We start from the raw sequence: 21,217 nt of genomic DNA, 5'->3' as shown, positions 1-21,217 counted from the left end.
GATGTGAGGTTGGGGGTTGGGTTTGTTTTGTTTTGCTTTTGAAAGAGAGTCTTGCTCTGTCACCCAGGCTGGAGTGCAGTGGCGCAATTGTGGGTCACTGAAGCCTTGATCTCCTGGGCTTAAGTGATCCTCGTGCCTCAGCACCCAAAATGCCAGGATTACAGGCATGAGCCATTACACCTGGCAGCAGCTCCTGGTTTCAAAACCTAATACAAAGCTACAGTAATCAAGACAATGTGGTATGTGGTGCGGGCATAAGGACAGACACATAGATTGATGGACTGGAAGTGAGAGGCCATAAATAAATCCAAACACTTATGGTCATTGGGTTTTCAACAAGGATGCCAAGATAATTCTATGGAGAAAGAATCGTCCTTTCAACAAATGGTGCTGGGCAACTAGATATCCCATGCAAAAAATGAAGTTGGGTACTTATCCCACTTGTACCCAAAAGCTAACTCAAAATGGATCATAGACCTAAACACAAACACTAAAATTATAGTATTTTTAAATTACTCAGCTTTGAGAAAGTATTCTAAATTTCTTGTACAGTTTGAATTGTTTGCCCCCTCCAAAACTCTTACTGAAATGTCATCCCCAGTGTGACACTATTAAGAAGTGGGGCCTCTAAGAGGCAAGTGGGTCATGAGGGATCTGCTCTCATGAATGAATGAATCTACTCATGGATTAATGGGTGAATGGATCAATGGGTTTTCATGGAGTGTTAGTTGTCACAAGAGCGGGTCTGTTATAAAAGCCGCTTTGACCCTTATGAGCCTGCTTCCATCGTGGGGCGGCCTGCAGTGCCTCAGGACTCTGCAGAGAATCCCCAGCAGCAGAAAGGCCCTGACCAGATGCAGCACCTCAGCCTCCGACTTTCCAGCCTCCAGAACTGTAAGAAATAAATTCCTTTTTAAAATTAATTACCCAGTCTCAGGTATTTGGTTACAGCAACAGAAAATGGACTAAGACAGTTCTCCATTTCATTCCCCCCAGCTCCAATTAAGTAACTGAATAAGACTTTTGGTGTCTACTGAGATACAAAGCTTTATAAACATAACTCAAACGGAAAAATAGTTCAAACCTAAGTTTCAGTTATCTTTTAAATTATTTTCAACTAAATGCATAAATGCACAGATATTATATTCAGTATTTTAGCATCGCCTTGTATGTTTCTGTGACAGCCATCTGGTCACCAGTATTTTCAAGGGGTCTTTGTGTACATGTAGAATTCCTCTCAGTTTTCCCCAAGTAGCAGTAAGAAGCGAAGTATAATAGCATAGCTGAAGTTGGGAATCTCAGAACTTGAAATACTACCATGAAGCTGAGAAAGGACATCTAACTAAAGCACTGGATTACAATAGTGCTTTAAAATCCCTGATTTACTGTCTAGAAAGAGTCTGTGAATGGAGTGATTATAAATTATGTAATTTTGTTTTTGGAAAACATCTGTTGTCCATGTGGATTTTTTGCATTTAGAAATGCCAGAGTTTTCTTCTCCAGAAAAAGATGTCCCAAAGTCAATGATAAGTACCTCAACTATATGCCACTTTCAACCCATGATGAATTCGTGGGCCTAGGAATCGATTGTGGGCGGCTGTTTACATCAGAGGAGGCGGCCAGACACCCTGCTTCCTGATGGAAGGACACTCCCCACGCTGCAGCAGTCTCCACGGAACCTCGCCTCGCCAGCCTTGCCCAGCCGTGGCTCACAGGAAACACAGGGCCCACAGGCACAGGAGAAATGGCCAGTGGCCAAGTGCGAACTGAAACCGTCAGTGCAGGTTCTTTAACAAATCAATTTCAAGGAAGAAAGAGATGGAGGAGAAAGCTGTAGAGTGAAAGAGGCTCAAGAGACCTTTCCTGGATCCATAATTCAGACAAGCAGTGTAAAAAACTATGACACACGAGACACCTGGAAGTTAGAACCCTGACTTCTGTTTGACATGGAGGAGTTATTGTGGCTTTCTGGTGTGATAATATTTCAGTTCTGTTTAAAGTGCCTGTCTTTCACAAATGATACTCACATGCCCATGGTTGAAATGATATGGCTCAGATTAGTTTCAGCAGCACCAAGAGGAGGAGTGAAGTGGGGGCTCAGATGAAGGAGCTGCCCTAGGTCCATGTTGCCAAAAAGGAGCGATGGCCACAGGGCTTTCAGGAGACTGTCTTCTTGAGGTAATTTAACATTTTCTTTTAAAAATGTAGAAGGGGTGAAAAGAACATACATTCCTGGATTTAAGTTCCTTGCATTTCATATCTTTCAAATTTACATACAGAAATGACATTTTCTGTGTGTTTTGGTTTTATTCCAGCTATAGGCATGTGTGCGTGCATCCGTGCGTGCAAGCACACACGTACACACAGACACACACACACAGCAAGATTGATGCCCCACATACCATGAGGGGTTTCTAGTGTGTATTGCACATGTTGAAATGGTATTATTACCAGGAAAGTGGAAATTTTGACCATTAGACACCCAAAATCAACATTTCACTGTTCAAATCAACTGCCCTACTAAAGCATCAGAAATACATTGGTCTAGCAAAGTGAAACTGGCACATAATTATGTTTATAACCATCTTACTCGTTGATTTCCTCTAAGAAAACTGTGTTATTTAAAACCTATTATAAAGTTTCATATCCAGAAAACTTGAATCTTTTACTGTCTACAATTTTTCTCATTGCCTTTTGGCCCACTGTGTAAGTGAAAGGGGGTATCATGTCATGGCTGAGGGCAGAATGTACATGATGTTTAAAGAATTTTCGCACATGGCAAATTCCACATAGGCCAAGCCTCTCCTCCCATTTTCTTTTTAAATTTTTGTATGTGTCATTAGAATAGCTTTATTCATAATGCAGTGATATTCCCTGTTGTTTCTGACAGCAGATATATTACACTCAGGTATCGTGTGGTCTGAATGTTCATCTCTCTCTAAAATCCCTGTGTTGAAACTGAGTCCCAGAAGATGGCATGGTACTGATTAAGAGAGGGGACTGGGTCATGGGGCCGAGCCCCCATGAATGGGATTGGTTCCCTTATAAGCAAGGTCCTAGGGAGGCAGGTTCCCTCTCCTAGCCCCTGAGGATGCTGCAGGAAGGCTCCGCCATGATGAGGGCCCTCATCAGACACCAAGTCTCCTCGTGCCTCATCTTGCATTTCCCAGCTGTCAGAGCTATGAGAAGTAAATGTTGTTTATAAACCACTTGGTTTATGGTATTTTTTTATTTTTATTTTTATCTTTTGAGACAGGGTCTCGCTTTGTCACCTGGGCTGGTTTGAGACAGGGTCTTGCTCTGTGACTCAGGCTGGAGTGCAGTGTCGTGATCACAACTCACTGCAGCCTCAAACTCCTGAGCTCAGTCGATCTTCCTGCCTCAGCCTCCCTAGTAGCTGGGACTACAGGTGTGTGCCGCCATGCCCAGCTAATTTTTGTATTTTTGATAAGATCGAGTCTCACTGTGTTGCTCAGGCTGGTCTTGAACTCCTGGGCCCAAGCCATCCTCCTATCTTGGCCTCCCAAAGTGCTGGAATGACAGGTGTGAGCCACCATGTTATAGCAGCCCAGAAGGAGTCAGACAGATATTAATAACTTAATAGCACATAGTTTCAAAAATCAATTACTATATATTGTGTGGTTTTTTCCTGAAGATCCTGTGTGGCTTTAAATTTATCTGCATGTTTCCAAACCTGTGGTGAGAATCCTATGCTAGCTGCACTTTGCAACATCAATAACAAGGTAAAAAACAGATTTTTCAAATAAATCTCAATTATTTTTAAGGACAGGAAAGAACTAAATATAGAAGGTATCTTCCGGATTTTTTATATAATATTTCCAACTTTGGATTCCACACAAAATATTTTCATCCAGGACAGAAACAGTAGTGCAAGTGTTTGATTTCTGTTTACAGCAGTCTCCTATATACCTTCCACCATCCTTGTTTCATAACTTAGGCTCGTTATCATCATTCTTTTTAAAAAATTTAAATCAGCAACTTTTTTGGCTGCTATTTAGCAGTCAGGTTCTGGGGATAGAGTTGGGATAATACAGACACTGCCTTCCTGGAGATTCCACTGCAATAGGGGAGATGCACGCTCAGCAGCTAAAGACCCAGAGAGAAGACAGAGATGACCCAGAGAGAAGACAGAGACGACCCAGAGAGAAGACAGAGACAACCCAGAGAGAAGACAGAGACGACCCAGCGAGAAGACAGAGACGACCCAGCGAGAAGACAGAGACGACCCAGCGAGAAGACAGAGACGACCCAGCGAGAAGACAGAGACGACCCAGAGAGAAGACAGAGACGACCCAGAGAGAAGACAGAGATGACCCAGAGAGGAGACAGAGACGACCCAGACACCACAGGGACTAGCAAGACGCGGCCCGCCGTTCTCATCGCGTGTTATGAGGCACTCAGCAAATATTAAATACACATTTTATATATTGTGAGTATTTTTGGTAATATATCTACTTTTTAGTGAGACAAATGGGATGTGGAATTCCATGACTATCTATGTGGCTGTCCATTAGGACCATAGCTTGAACTGTAGCTTAATTTTACTATATTTAGATGTAGGGGTTTGTACTTTACAGATCAAAAATTCTCTTCTTAATAGAGAAGTTTGCTGCACTTTAAAATACGTTATATTATGTTTAGTTTAAGGAGATAAAACAGCTACTCAGGGACTTAGCATTTCGTGTTTCACCTTGATAAGACTTTACAACGTCGTGTAATAATTGTATCTAATGCTAGCCTGATCTGTAATTAGGAAGGAAACACCGCAATGACCTTAACAGAACAGGCCTGGGTGTAAAGAGCAGGAAGGGATGCAGAAAAGCATCTGACAAATGTAGCCCTCGTTCATGCTTTAGGAAGAAAACTCAGAAAACAAGGATTAGAGGGGAACATCCTCAGGTTGCTGAAGAGAATCTTAAAGAGCTGAGACTGAGGCCTCACTCCGTGTGATGGAGACGCACGCTTTCCGTAGGTCAGGAAGGAAGCGAGGGTGCTTGTCCAACAGTGCCAGCACTCTAGACAGTGCAGTACGGTAAGAAAGGGCAATGCAAGTCATGGATATCAGAAAGGAAGAAATTGAGTTAAAATTAAAGAAAGAAAATTGTCCCTCTCTGCAGATGGCATAATTATCTACCTAGAAAATCCAAGGAATGTACAAAAAATTCTGTGAGCCATTGAGTTCAGCAGGGTCACAGGGTAGACTGTCCACATGCAGAAACCAATGGTGTGTCTACACTTGCAGTGAATATGTGCCAGCTGAAATGAAAAGTACAGTGCCGTTTATAATTCCTTGAAAAAAGCACGGTACTTAGCTGTGAATCTAATATAAAATGTGTGGGACTTGTGGGCTGAAAACTACGTAACACTCATGAAAGAAACCAAAATAGACCGAAATAAACAGAGAGTGATTTTGCTTATGGACCTAAAGTCTCCACACACTAAAAATGTCACTTCTCTTTTCGATATTCAGGTTCAATTCAGTTTCTAACAAGATTCGTTTTGTAGGTAAGATCATTTCCAAATTTATTTTTAAGGCAAAGGAGCAGGATAGCTGAAGTGATTTTGACAAAGAAGAAAGTTGAAGGACTCACTACCAGATTTCAAGACTTAAATAAGCTGCGCTCATCAAGACTGTGTGGTATTGGGGGATTTTTCTTTTTCTTTTTTTTTTTTTTTTTTTTTGAGACGGAGTCTCACTCTGTCACCCAGGCTGGAGTGCAGTGGCACAATCTTGGCTCACTGCAAGCTCCGCCTCCCGGGTTCACGCCATTCTCCTGCCTCAGCCTCCTGAGTACCTGGGACTACAGGCATCCGCCACCACACCTGGCTAATTTTTTTGTATTTTTAGTAGAGACGGGGTTTCACTGTGGTCTCGATCTCCTGACCTCGTGATCCGCCCACCTTGGCCTCCCAAAGTGCTGGGATTACAAGCGTGAGCCACCGCCCCCGGCCGGGGAATTTTTCAATGGATACAGAACCTAGAAGTTGGCGTTGCACCAAAGAGGATATGGGAACAGAACATCAGTATGAGGAAAGATGTTCCTCCTTCGCAGGAGGCAGAGTGGCTGTCCCATAGCCACTTCAGACTCACCATCTGTGTGTTCTCCCCTTTCCCAAAGCTGTCTACTTTCTTAATTCCTGTTTTTTGTTGAGGGCCAGCCACCCTGAGCAAGGCAGTCAGCCTGAGCTGCTCTTTGAGGTCTTGGATCCAGAGCCTCCACATTCAGTTCCCAAGTCCAGTTGATGCTCTTTTCTAGACTTCTGAAGATTTCATGCATTTGCCTCTTCCTTTCTATCTTGATGCCTGCTGCCACATCATCCCTAACTTAGACCTTGATACCAATTCTTTCCCCCACATTTGACCCCCACCACTCTGTCCTTAGAATAATGCCTCAGTTAACTCTGTTACCTGGACAGGGCCCATCCAGAATGAAGCCGGGACTCCTGAGCCTGGCTCTGCATGCCCTCTTGGTGGACAGGAGGCTCTCTGCTTCGCTGTGCTCTCTTAATGGGACCTAGAGAGCTCCTCACCCACTCCTCCCTCCCCAGCCCTTCTCTTGTGTGTGTCTTTTCCATTCACAGGCATTTGTCTTTGCTCCCAGACCCATGTGCGAGCCACATACAGCTCCCTCTTCCTGGAGCGCTTCTCTTGTGGAAACCACTAGTAAATTCATATTAATTCTTCAAGTCACAGGTCAGATGCCATCACTCCTGGGAGCAGTCCCTGCCCCCTCTCTGCCGTCTCCTGACTGCACCACGTGGACCCTGCATTAGTGCCTCTCAGTAGCATGATCTCTTGCAGCCTCTCTCCCTATTATGCTGTGGGGTTCTTTAGGAAAGGAGTCCTCACCCTCCTTGTGTTTGGGGCACTTTGTGCATTGTCTTATTCATTTTTATCCATGCAACATACGAGGTGTATTTCGTATTTTGCAGGTGAATAAACTGAGGCTTGGAGAGCTTAAATCAACTCTATGAAGTTATGCAGCCTGCAGCTTACAGCAGGATTTGGACCCAGGGTTATCTACTCCCAAGCTCAATGGGTAGTGATGCATTTCCATGAGTTTTTGCCAAATGAATACACAAATTCTCAGTTAACTTGATATTCATGGGAATGTGGGAGTCACTGTCTGTTTGGAGAACTGTAGCTCCTGCTGCAGATGGGCAGCTCTCTGGAGCCCTGTGCTGTACCATGAGGAGCAGCCGTAGGCCAGGCTGTGCAGAGCCTTGTCTCCATCTAAGGAGTGGGTGCTTTGATTTGTAAGCAGTGGCAAGGGACGGATGGTCACTAAAAGCAACGCACTAGAATGGGGAGGTGTTTGTCTTCGGAAATAGCACTGCTGGGAAGGTAGGTTAAAGAATGTTAGAGCTGAGCTCAGGAAGCCACGGAAGAGGCTGCAGTCAGGACACGTGGTGAGAGGGCAGAGCGAAGGAGCTTCAGGAGGGGTGCACTCCATGTCTGAGGTGGGGTTGAGAGGATTGAGAACGTTTGGGAGGTAGTTGAATCCTGAAAGTGAGGAAAGGATGGTGGTGGTGATGTTGGCTGTGGAAGAGTAGCTCTCGTTTATTTAGGACTGACTGGGTCAGGCATGTCACCTGGGTGCCCTCGTGTCATCCTTGGACCACCCTGCAGTGCTTGCACAGTGAGGAGGCTGAGTGGGAGGTCTTTCCCTTCTCAGTTAAGATACCCGTAGGGAGAGGCCAGCGGCACCAGACAGGCCCCTTGTGGATGTCTCAGCAGGTGCTGAGGGACAGGGAGGTGCAGGCTGTTGAGGGAGAGGTGAGGCTGGGCTGTGGGTTGCATGTGGCTTACGGTGAGGACACAAACCCCTTTGTGAGGACACTGAGACTTGAGCCTCGGGCTGGGGGGCCGTGGACAACAGCACCTCGCATCCCAGTGGGAGCTCTGCACTTGCAGCTGACTGCACACCCAGGGCCTGTCACAGCCACCCAACAAACATACTGAGCGAGGACTGGATGGAAAATGAAATGCTATTTCTTTCTTTAGGGTTCTTTTTCATACTTGCACAGTCATTTAAAATCCTAAAGAAGTAATTGTTCACTCTTGGTAGGAGCTATACAGGTGTTCATTACAATATTCTTTTAACTTTACATATGAAATTGTTAGTAATAAAAAAGTTGGATTAAAAAAAGTGGCATTAATCATAGTCCTGTTTACAAACTACATAGGATTTATGCCTCATTACCATTCCCCACCCTAAATTATCATGCTTCACACTAAGAGAAAAAAAGTCTAAAGGAAATACTTTGTTATCTCAATCTGCTAAGTAAAATGTTTTTAACTTAGTACATTTGTTAAATAATTTTTCAGAGAGCTGCTTACTTGGGCACACATAATAGAGGCAAACTTGGTACTTACCCTAATACGAATTAATGTAAGGTTTCATTATCTTTTAACTGTTGGCAGTGATAGAACTATCATTTTTCGTTTCACATTTTTGCTATTTAAAGCACTCATAGGCCAGGTGTGGTGGCTCACACCTGTTATCCATCCCAGCACTTTGGGAGGCCAAGACGGGCAGATCATCTGAGGTCGAGTTCCAGACCAGCCTGGCCAACATGGTGAAACCCTGGCTCTACTACAAATACAAAAATTAGCTGAGCATGGTGACGCGTGTCTGTAATCCCAGCTACTGGGGAGGCTGAGGCAGGAGAATTGCTTGAACCCAGGAGGCAGAGATTGCAGTGAGCCGAGATCGTGCCACTGCATGACTCCATCTCAAAAAACAAACAAAAAAATGTGTAAAGCACTTGTAGAACTTGATTATGTTAGTTGGAGACCAAATTGTTACTAACTGCATTACTTAATATAGCCTAGTATTTTAAGTTAATTCTACTTATGTAACAAGGGTACCATGACAAAACAAAAAGGTGTAAACTGCCTCTCATGTAATTTTGATGATTTTGTTTCCACTCATGTTTATGAAACTTGGAGACATCTTTTCAAGGTACACAGAGCACAGCCAGTTTAAAGGTGCTACATAAAACATTGTGGAAGGCAAAATCTATAGAACTGACAAGCATCTCAGGTAGATAGTTAGCTGCTGTTTGGAATTTCTAAAACTTTGTTATATTCACTCTTTTAAGAGCATTTATCAAAACAATCTCTAAAATGGTAATTGTAAGCTCTATTTTCCTTGTCTTTGAAAGTAAGTGCTGTGTCCTGATGGAAGGCTCTGAGCCGGCTGACCTCTTGAGTTCTGATCCTAACTGATGTCTTGGGATTCACTTTGTGCTCTAATCCTCACACGCTTAGAGGGTACCATAGACATGAAAATAGTTTGGGTTATATTCCAGTACCATGCGTGCCAAAGAACATAAACGTGAGTGAATATTTTTATGGATGTTTTGCAACCATGTGAAAAGTCCAACTTTTATTGCAATCAATTGGCTGTGTCATTCCTCATACTCAGATTTATAACATCATCAGTATCTGTGGATAACCCTTCTTGGATGTGCTGTGAAATAAGTGCAGAGACACACCCCCACCCCCCCTCCCCCCCGGGACAAGGTGAAAGCACCACGCATCACAGCACGCTACATACATATCCAGAGGGTATTTGAGCTTCCCTATGCTACTTTGCTTCTATAAAGCCAAATAAATAAAACAGATGCATATGTAATATGCATATTTTTAGGCTAAGTGAGATCTCTTTGTCACCTAATACATGGCCCAACTTTTCTGGCAGTCCTCCTAAGTAAGGACTGTGGTACTTCTGCCTTGGTCCACTGAGGAGCAGGCATTAGGGAAGCACATTCAGATAGCCCAGTATTTGGAAAATACTAAAGAAAAGCCATCCTCTCTTTCACAGACCTCCTGTCTGTCATTCCAAGGGATGCACATACATGCTAAGGATTAAACACATCTGGAATATCCGTTTCTGTTCAGCTAAAAAGACCTAATTTTTTTAAATAGGTTTTTTAAAAAAATTAATGGACACCCTAATTTGGGGCTCGTCGATGTCTTTCTCAGGCAGTAATTAGAAAGGTGGTGACTCAGTTTTCTAGTTTTATGTCCGCCTCTTTCAGAGCAGGCAAAAGTTGCATTTGTTCCAAATAACAGATCTGAGCTGAAAGGCAATGACTGGACTTTCTTCATGTAACTAGAACCCTTCCCATTATTAAACGTTGTTAGAGGCTGCGTGTGCAGTGGCTCACGTCTATAATCACAACGCTTTAGGAGGCCAAGACAGAAGGATCGCTTGAGACCAGGCTGGGCAATGTAGGGAGTCCCTGCCTCTACAAAAAACAAAAAAATCAGCTGGGTGTGTTGTCATGCGCCTGTAGTCCCAGCTATTCAGGAAGCTGAGGCAGGTGGATCACTTGAGCCCAGGAGGTGGAGGCTGCAGTGAGCTGTGATAATGCCACTGCACTCCAGCCTGGGCAACAGAGTGAGACCCAGTCTCAAAAAAAAAAAAAAAAAAAAAACCACAAAAATGTTATAAAGGTACCTTGACATGCTAGGGAGAAAATATCTTGTTCTTCCTATTAAAATGAAAATGAAAATAGTAGCAAGTAACAATCTTAACGCTACTTTGTATTATACAGTCGGGCATCCCAGCTGCTTCAGCACATGGATGTGCAGCCTGCCTGCATAGTAGGAAAGCTGGGCCTTCCCACAGGCCTCCTGCGTTAATGTGTTTGTTGTTGTCCCCTTTATCCTAGGAACCCTCACCCAGAATGAAATGATATTTAAGCGGCTGCACCTGGGTACCGTGTCCTATGGCGCCGACACGATGGACGAGATCCAGAGCCATGTCAGGGACTCCTACTCACAGGTAAGTGGGTTCCTCCTGCACGGGGTCTGCTTCCACACACATCCCGCGCCATGAGTCCAGCCAAGCCTCGTGTGTTCCCATCTGTAGATGAGCACACTTCTCGGTGGTCTTAACATCCTGCTACTTCAGTCTTCCTTTCGAATATACGAATCAGGAAGTCGTCTTTGATGAGCGTTTGTACATGAGTGAAATCGTAGAAGGCACAATGTGCTTAAGTCATTTATTCATACTACATTTTACTAGTGAGTTATTTGTAAAACATTATTCAGTAAACATTGTATTTGAAGAATATTCAGTAGGATACTACATCAATATGTTTTCTAACAGTCCTGTTTTTCTCTATAATAAAATGTTTTCATATTTTTAAAGGTAAATTCTCTTTTTGCCTTTTCGGTGGACAAAAGTAGACACCATAGTGTTAGGAACCTCATATCTGTCACTCACCTTCCTGTCATCAGTGCCCGGGTGGTGATGTTTCATCTGTAGGTGTTCTTCATTATTGTATTACGACATGCAGCTCAAATATCACATTCTTTCATCTGTAAATATTTATTATGTGCCCCTAATTGATAAGAACTCTGCCTTTCGTTGGGGCCGAAGCTCTCTCAAGTTCTGAGAACAGGAATTAGAGGTTGAGTATCCCTTATTCAAAATGCTTAGGACCAGAAATGTGTTGGATTCTGGATTTTTTTCAGATTTGGAATATTTGCATTATCCTTACTGGTTGAACACCTGTAATCCCTTATCTGAACATCCCTTTGAGCATCAATGGCATTCAAAAAGCTTCGAGTTTTAGAACATTTCCAATTTTAGATTTTTGGATCAGGGATACTCAACCTGTATTTGCTTTTAAAACCGGATTTAGCCTAGAGGTTGTACCACTTACCGGAGATTTTGCAGCAGCGGGTTGTGTACAGAGTCTGTCCATGGCCCCAAGTCATCCTAACAGCCTCATTCCCGCAAGTAGGCACCTCAGAGCCACCACACTGAGCACATCCCTGGCCCTGAGAAGTGTTTCCTTGTCATTCGTTTGCATTTTTTTGTGCCTGTCATAATTTGAAGTCACTGATTCAGTGTCATCAAACCTGGAGATCTGAGAGAATCAATTTAAGAGACTAGCAGACAAGGCTGCAGTGCGCGTCACAAATTTACACTTTCTGAGGCCCTTTTTCTGCCTATTGATTTATTCTGAATATAGTAATCCACATAATAATGAGCTAAGGCCTATCAGGTTCAAAAGTGTACACAGCCCACCCTGGGGAGTGACAGTTCCCAGCGCTGCATGGCACTGCTGCCCAGATTTGCAGAGGCCACCTGGCGATGTCAGCTGTGGAGTCTAGGAGACTTTTTGTATTTACAGTGATTTGTTTCAAACTTGATTTTCGCAGAGACTAGACTAAATGACACTTTCCCATTGCTGCATTTCTACTCTTGACAACTCCAGAGCAGTATTCCGTGGTCAGCATTGTATTCAGTTTTTTGAAAACCTTCTCTTTCTTGTATACTTGCTACCAGTCTGGCATAAGCTTTACTGTCGGCATGCTGTCAAATAGAAGAAGTCTCATATGTGTATATATTTAGCATATGGAATGTTTATCCACACACATAAGCAAACAAACATATGTACACAGCCAAACACCTTATTATTTTGGATGTAATTCATTTAGATATGGAATGTTTGTAACCCAGGATATTTATTAATAGAAGAAAAATCTTAAAAGGAGAAGGAATACAGTTTCTCCCAGGGATCTGTTTCTGTGTTGAAATAGTACTAGATGAGATCTGCTTTTTTAAAAAAAAATTATCTATGAATGTAATTTTAATAGCTTCAAATAAGTTATTAGGAAAAAATTAAAAGCAGAAAAGATGAAGCATCATTATATAAACACAGTAAATATTTATTGTGCTTCCATCTAAGAGGACTTTTAAAATCACTTTTGCTGGAAGCTTCTGTTAGTTGAACAGACAGTACTTTTATGTGAAATTGATCTGATTCTCTATTGGTATTCTGTTTTATTACTAAGATGACAGGAGTCTAGTAGGTCCACTGCTGTGCAACACAAATCTTTTATAACCTGATTATATTTCCCCACTGGAGGCATTTGGTGATAGAGGGCGTAATCTTTCATGGAATTTGTGTGAAATTAAATTGTACAAGCATCAATCAACATCACGTGGTTTGGAAGGAGGGAGCCAGCTGAGTTTGCTGTCGCGCAGCAGCGTGAGCAGGCGCAGATGGGCTGGGTCCTCACCGAAAGGCAGCACCCGCTGAGGAGAAGGTTAAACCCTTCATTAGACAGCACTGTAATTTGATGGGCAGGAGATTCACAGTTCACTGGATCTGTTCACCCAGTCCAAGCGTGAGAGCCTTGGTTTCTAAGGAGGATTGTCGTGAGTTACTCCGAAGTTAACTGAAGAAACGTTTGACGCCCTGTTGGGGTCGTGGGGAGTGTCCTCTGACACCCTCCGCCACGTAGGAGGTGAATAATAAAAAGTTACTGCTTCTGTGGTGCATATGAAATCTCTTAAACATGGCTGAGCCTGAGGAGAGCCAGGCACACACATAAGCCCTGAATGGGGACTTGCTTTAAGAGAGCAGGATTCTGAGATATGACACGGGGTCGTTTTTCCTCTGAATGCAACTTAGAATTGTATTTGGTTGTTATTATCCACAAAACTAGACTGTCTAAACTCAGAGACTACTGAAAGCAGGATTAACTTATGGTATTAAGGGAAGATTCTTAAAGATTTTGTCCTGCTTTTAGCTTTGTACAACATTATTTAAAGAAAGCTGAAAGCAGTTGTGAGTATACCATTTCATTTTGTTCTTTAACTGACTCTGCTTTTAGAAGTCATGAATAAATAGGAGTTAAGGACATAGCAAATTAGTGCCATTGTTGAAGTGAATACAGTAAAAATAAATTGTCAGATTTTTAAGTAGTATAGTGAATATTTTGGTGTATTTGATAACCTGGATATATTGAAGTGCTTCATAGTACTAGGCTTAAAAAATAACTCATTAATCAGTGCTTTCTAGGAGATAATCAGAATCAACTTATTTCTAGCTACTTTGCTACTTATTTCTACTACTTATTTCTAGCTACTTTGCTTGTAAAAATCATATATGTTAATAATTCCATGTTAACTAGGTAGTTCTCTGTGCTCTATTTTTAATTATGTGACGTTTCATATTCTAAAGATGCAGTCTCAAGCTGGTGGAAACAATACTGGTTCAACTCCACCAAGAAAAGCCCAGTCTTCAGCTCCCAAAGTTAGGAAAAGTGTCAGTAGTCGAATCCATGAAGCCGTGAAAGCCATCGTGCTGTGTCACAATGTGACCCCTGTGTATGAGTCTCGGGCCGGCGTTACTGGGGAGACTGAGTTCGCAGAGGCTGACCAAGACTTCAGTGATGAGAATCGCACCTACCAGGCTTCCAGCCCCGATGAGGTCAGTCAAAGCACAAAACCGTGGGAGCTTGTGCGTTCCATTTGGACTCCAGAGTCATGAGGATTCATTCTTCCTGGGGTGGGGAATATAGAGGAACAGTTTACCGTAGCTTTAATGTATGTTTTAGCTGTATGTGGAAAACTGCCCAACTCATTCCAGCATGTAGCCTCTAACGTAGCCTGGGCCTTGCACATGCAAATGTGCGGCTGCCACATCTCGGCACATCCCAGAATACCCAGGACTGGTCAGCAGATGCAGACGTGCAGCCGTCATGTGTCGGCACAAACCAGAACACCCAGGGCTGGTCAGCAGATGTGGACGTGCGGCCGTCACGTCCCAACACATCCCAGAATACCCAGGGCTGGTCACAGTGAACAACATGAGAAATACCAGCGAAGTTTACTGATTCCATAAACTAATTTGTGTCAAAGCTGCATTTTATAAAATTGTTGAAGTTTGGTGCTGTTATTATGGCTACGGATTCCATGTCCAAATTGAATCATCAGGTTTCCATATTAAATTTCCACATATTTTGCCAGATTTTCAATACAGGGCATTTATTTCAAAAGAAAATCGGAATGTAAATAATTTCCAAAACCTACAGAAATGGTAAGATCTTAAACGTGGTAAATTAGTTATTTCTAACTTTACATCACTCTTTGATTTTTAGATTGGTAAAATTCATTATTAAATTTGTTTAATTAATGTCTTAGTATATTTTATATACAGTTTTATGTACACTTTGTCCTTTCAAGGTTCTTGAGGTAGTTCCGTAAAGTAATCAAGCCAACCACGGAAGCACTATAAACAAACTAGTGTCTTCCGATACTTTGTAAAACTGTGTCATATACATAAATAATTGGTGGGGGCAGGGCATACTTTCAGTGAAAATAAAAAGAAAAAATCGGATCTAATGTTTTAAAGAGAGGAGTCTGGTGGTTCTGGTTGACGAGTTTATTACAAAAGAGCGCCATCGTCCCCCTCCATAATGGAATAGAATCTCAGCCGAGAGACAAGACGCAACTTCACACCAACCAGGATAACAAGAATCAAAAAGACAGACCATAGCAAGGGCTGAGAGGATGCAGAGGAATTGGAACCTGCATGCACTGTGGGTCAGATTGGAACAGGGTGCAGCCACTCTAGAAAACAGTCTGAGCGTTCCTGAAACAATTAAACATGGAATTACCATATGCCCCGCCCGAGAGACATGAGAAGAAAGACCCGTATGTTAACGTTCACAGCAGTGTTAGAGCCGGGAAGTGGAGGCAGCCCAAATGTCTATCAGCTATCAAACAAGAAATAAAATGTGTTCTGATCGCAAACATGGAGCATCATCCAGTCACAAATGGCAGGAAGGAGCCACGTCTGTGATGGCGTCAAAGCACCTTTGAAACCTGTTGCTCAGTGAAAGGCGACAGGTGCAGAAGGCAACCTGCATGCCTGTGTGATTCCATTGCCATAACACGTCCAGAGCAGACAGACCCATGGAGACAGAGAGCAAAGCAGCAGGTACCAGGGTCTGAGAAGTGATCCCCAGTAGGGAAAAGGTCAGGGGTGGTGGAGTGATCCCCAGCAGGTAGAAGGTCAGGGGTGGAGTGAACCCCAGCAGGTAGAAGGTCAGGGGTGGAGTGAACCCCGGCAGGTAGAAGGTCAGGGGTGGAGTGAACCCCGGCAGGTAGAAGGTCAGGGGTCTTGGAGTGATCTCCAGCAGGTGGAAGGTCGGGTGGAGGAGTGATCCCCGGCAGGTAGAAGGTCAGGGGTGGAGGAGTGATCCCCGGCAGGTAGAAGGTCAGGGGCTGAGGAGTGAGCGCCAGCAGGTAGAAGGTTTCTCTTAGGGGGATGAAAATGTTTTGAAATAGATTATCGTGTTGGTTACACAACTCTGTGAATATGCTAAAATCAATTCAATTGTACATTTTAAATGGGTGAATAGTGTCTCCATAAAGCTATTTAAACAAAAGAAGATGCAAAGTGAGTGTAGGTTCCATGACTATTGAATGAGTAGAAAATTAAGATTCTTCACAAAGACAAAGCAAATTCATAGGTTAAAAAACTAAAATCTTAGAAAGTGTTAGGAATACTGATTCAATTTCTGAAAGTTTGGATATGAAAGCTGCTCAATTCTAATTCCACAGACAGTGGAAATATGAGCCCAAAACCCCACTGTTGCTGATCAGCATGTGGGCCAGACAGACAGGGAGGCATGTGGAGAAGAGGCAGGAGGAAGGGTGGAGAGGCGTGAGAGAGCCTCTTTCTCTGGTGATAATACATCTTGCAGCAGAGACTCAAGTCCTTGCCGTGGAAGGGTGAGAATAGGGACAGACCGTAGCCGCCATGAGGAAGCGGAGCTGGTGTGTGTACGCCTGATCACGCACAGCACGGGGCTTGTAGCGCTGGGAAGGGCATCACCATTTTGCTGATTAAAATTAAGTCAGAATATACAGCTATGAGTTCAGAATGTTTGGAAAATTGCCTTATGAGTAATAACTAGTACAGATTTGTAGCCTAAAGAAGACGGAACAGAATAAATAAATGTGTGTTGATAATTGAGGAGGAGCTATGCTAGCTGCAGAGCTGACCAAGGGTGGCAAGCGACTTTTGCTTTAAAATTGCCTAAAAGCAGGAGTCTCTTGTCTAGGCTTCTAGAAGCAGAAGAATTCTGCCACTTTATGGCTCAGGAACAACCAGTAATGTCATTTATTTTTTTTTCCTTGAGAGTTGGCTGTGACCGTGTCCTGACGAGGCACAAACTTCCAGGATCATGGGACTAGATCTCGTGTCCTGAAGGTACTTCTCATGTCTGTGTGCAGATGTGGGAACCACTTTCCTGGGGAAGGAAAGATGTACACAGAAGCATGTGGTTTTTAAACTTGTCTGTACATCAGGTAGACTTCTAGGGTTTTTTTTTTTTCTTTTTTAAAATACTTATCTTTTTATATATGCACGCTAGCACCCCCATTACAGAAATGCTGGGCTGGGGCCAGGCGTAGTGGGTCATGCCTGTCATCCCAGCACTTTGGGAGGCCGAGCTGAGTGGATCACCTGAGGTCGGGAGTTTGAGGCCAGCCTGGCCAACATGGCGAAACCCCGTCTCTACCAAAAATACAAAAAATTAGCAGGTGTGGTGGCAGGCTCCTGTAATCCCAGCTACTTGGAAGGCTGAGACAGGAGAATTGCTTGAACCCAAGAGGCAGAGGTTGCAGTGAGCCAAGATCACGCCACTGCACTCCAGCCTGGGCGACAGAACAAGACTCAGTCTCAAAAAAAAGAAAAGATATGCTGGGCTGGGGCTGGACATTTCTCCATTTTGAAAATCTAAAAGGTTACACCCCACAACTGAGAACCATTGCATTTTATATATCTTTCCTTTTGATTTACTTCTAGGACTTGAGACGAATGCTGAAGTTTGATAAACGGGTGAATGTGAGGATGTGAGGCCCTCCTCCACCAATGATTTAAGTTTTCTGTACACTTTTCATGGTGGTGACTCTCAGTGGGCTCAGCTGAGGTTGTCCGGGGACAGATATAAACATCCACTGATATGGTGACGTCAGGAAGAAGAAAGCCTAAATGCGCTAGCAGATTTATGGTATTTGAAAAGTATAAGCTGCAGCTAGACTTCAAGGAAAACAAGCTTACTTATTTAAAGCTTTAGTGGCATAGGCATTTTTCTTTTTGTTGTTTAGTCAAGATACTAACTTACTCTAACCAAAATATACTAATTTAGCAATTATGACACGTCATTAGCCATGTAAGAACCTAAAGGATGGTGAAAAAGTAGCCAAAACGATGAAAGTGGTTTTTTTAAACATGAGAAGTTGAGAACATGGATCACTCATCTCCCGACAGACTCTGCGGATCACAGGTTGGATTTCCGTCTTTCTTCATATTCCGTCGCCTTCCTGTCTGCAGATAAGTGTCAGTGACGCCATTGTGATGGCACCGCCCTTCGTCGCAGCCAGTACACGTTCCTTTCTGTCACCACGCGGTCGCCATTACCGGAGCTTCTGTGTTTCATTGAGCCTTTCGTGAGAATCTCTGTCCCTGGTGTGGCCGGGCACACTTGCACGCAGCCATGCAGCCTTCCCTCGTGGCAGGCTTTTGCTGTCAAACTCGTAATGCCTTCTGTTCCCGAGACCTCTCTGAGTAACTCCATGTGCCTGCTGCCTTCCCTCCAGTGATTCCCATGCACAGCGTTGAGACCGGTGTGCTCACGTGCCTTCGCGGAGGTGCCTTTGCCGAGGTGCTGGTCTTGGCTTCCCTGCTTGGGTTCGACCAGTGCCCCATCCAAATGCTCTTCCGGCCACATCAGTAATTCGTGATGGTGGGTACATGTGGATTGGGTGGTGCCTTCTGTGGACTGGCATAAAGGGATCATTTACTTTTTCCTAAATGCAGTTACATTACTGTTTGAAATTTCTGTAGTCACTCCTTTACTTTTATAATTATTCAGAGCATTTTGTTCAGCAAGGCTGCGCCGAGCTTGTGTGGAGCTGCGTCCTGGCACTCGCTCGTTTGCTCCTTCTGTGCTCTTCCCTAGCCTGACATCCCTTGGCTGCCCTCACCCCAGGCCGGGGGTCCCCAGCTGCCCATTGGCTCGCGGGACTCCCGTGTGTCTTCTGGGTAGGCATCCCTCTCCGTGTTATTGCAGGCTCTGAGTAGCAGGCTTTATCTTCCTTACGCCACATCTGCCTTCTTTTCAGGGGCTCACGAGCGTTGCCTGCTGAATGAACCTTGGCTGTGTGGGAAGATGGTGCAGGGAGCTACTGGTCAAGTGGGAGGAGGGGAGTAAAATACATCTGTAGGAATATTGGTCCTTAAAACTGTATTATTGGAAGTTTAAGTAGGAGCTAGTTTCTTATAGTTTAGCAAGGCCGTGTCTCAAAGTTTAGATGGTATTTGCCTTTTTGGTACAATGTGAAATTATGATGAAGAACTTAAGTTCCTTCTTGTGAATCACATTGTCACGTCCGTCTTTTCAGAAAGTAATTGGCAAAGTCTGTGAAAATTGGGATCAGTTGAAGTATTAGATTTCAGAAAAGCTCCAGAATACAATGTCATCATCGTATAGTTTTTCAACTTTGAGGAAATGTGGAAACCCGAGCTCCACTCTTCCTGTTCCCTGTCAGCATGCCATTGCCTACACCATTCTGTCAGTGGGCACGATTGTTAAGCTTCCTTTAGTCATCAGCCCTGTTACAGTTCATAGATTGTGTTGACTGATAGATACATAAAAATCTCTGTAGCTAAACTCAGAGCCACTTTTGGAATTGGGGTGTATGTGTCCCAGATCTATTTATTTAGTAAAAGAGAATCTGAGCGAAGAGGCATAGTTCCACAATCATAAGCAAATATGGGCATTTAGACCGACAGGAAGATGAGTTGAGACTTGTAGGATTTATCAGTTGCTGTCTTCTTAGCATTCTCGTGTGGGCTGTGAGACCAGCACAGGTCATGAGCACTCTGTGAGAGGAAGCAAGCCCCCATATTCCTGTCAAGAAAGGGTTGAACACATTGTTTTTTCTGTTATGGCATTCTGGAAATTCTCAAAAATGCCCTGTGATTATGTATTGAAAAAGAAGTATTTTCCTGCCATAAGTATGAGAAACCTAGACTAGAGATTTTTCCCAACGAAAATTGTATTTGAAGTTTTAAAAATACTGTGTTACATATTTAGCATATTACCTTATTCCACATTTTTTATTCAAAGTATCTGGGATTTTTTATTTTTAAGTTTTAATATAAGTCATGACACTTTTTGAATCTTAAATTGGGAATTCACAATAGAGATTTCATTGACTCCAAGATTATTAAGAATTTAGAGAAATTATAGACATTGCTAACCTTACAGTTAAATTTTTTTACTTGTCTAAAATGTCTTTCTACTTGGGAAATTGGACAATGATAAAAAATAGCAGAACATTACATAACCTTTTAAAAATCCCTAAAACGTATTTTAAATCTGAAAATGAAAACAATAGACTTCATCGTAATTTTTAAAGAGCTCTATTGACGCAGTGTTTGCAAGTCTCTAGAGCCTCAGGAAAATCATCTGAATGGTTCATTATTTACTTATTGAACTTGGCTGCATTTGGGTTGACGGATGATAGTAGTGTTTCCCGATCACCAAAGCACCGTTTTAAAAGCATTTTTTATCAAATAAAGTGCTTAGAATATTGCACCCTGGAGCTTTATTTAGGGAAATGGTTCAATTGATGTTTTCTATTTAACCTCAGCTCTGACCTATCACAACATCTATGGTTAATAAGCAACATTATCATTTGAGAGACTTAACTAGTTTCATCCACTGTGCACCCACACCATCCTCTTAAAACCCTGTTTGTGGCGCTGTGTCATCTCGGTCTTTAGGAAGGATGCAGTTTAGTAAGTAGAGTGCCCTAGTTTTAGTCGCTGCTACACAGTTGCTATTCTTCAGGAAATAAGCAGTCTTTGATTTTCATTTTTCCTAAAGGAGAAACAATCTTTCACCTTACCTACACATGTGCATAGATGAATCTGTATTATACAAATAATTGAATTCTGAGGAATTAATTTTAAATCCTTTTAAATCCTTAAAGGTCCTGTGAGTCATAAGCAATTAAACACTTGAAGTGTGATGTGTCTTGGGTGGTATGTTTGGTGATACGGTACTTGAAGGTATAGATGTGATGGTGATGTCAAACTGTAAATAACTGATTTTGTATTCATAATGTGGAACCTACTTATGCCCCGGTCATTGTTTCTTATGATAAGTGATCAATATTTCATTTTCTCTAAGAGAGTAGAAAGTTCTGCTTGCTTATCACTTGGTCTCCGCAGGCTCAGCATAGCAGGCTCTAGCTGAGCAAACATTAAATGCTCTCTGGAAATTCCCTCACGGAATTAAAATTCAGCCCTGTTTAACTGTTCGGGCATATGTCCAGTGCAGTTGCAGAACACCAGCACCAAA

General features: G+C 43.0%; 1 protein-coding gene across 12 annotated transcripts in view; it reads left to right on the top strand.

Annotated features, from left to right (window-relative positions):
- ATP9B (ATPase phospholipid transporting 9B (putative)) overlaps positions 1–21,217 on the top strand; it is a 322,806-nt gene that overhangs the window by 236,819 nt on the left and 64,770 nt on the right. For all 12 annotated transcript variants that reach the window (XM_058438242.1, XM_058438240.1, XM_032152031.2 and 9 more), the window contains 2 exons: positions 10,705–10,817; positions 14,017–14,265. In XM_058438242.1, coding sequence (XP_058294225.1) covers positions 10,705–10,817; positions 14,017–14,265 — 362 coding nt within the window. The remainder of the gene's footprint in view (positions 1–10,704; positions 10,818–14,016; positions 14,266–21,217) is intronic.

This window comes from Hylobates moloch, unplaced genomic scaffold, assembly GCF_009828535.3.
Source record: "Hylobates moloch isolate HMO894 unplaced genomic scaffold, HMol_V3 SCAFFOLD_5, whole genome shotgun sequence".
NCBI classification, from domain to species: Eukaryota; Metazoa; Chordata; class Mammalia; order Primates; family Hylobatidae; genus Hylobates; species Hylobates moloch.
The sequence above is the reverse complement of the archived record's forward strand: the minus strand, read 5'-3'. Positions and strand labels throughout refer to the sequence as shown.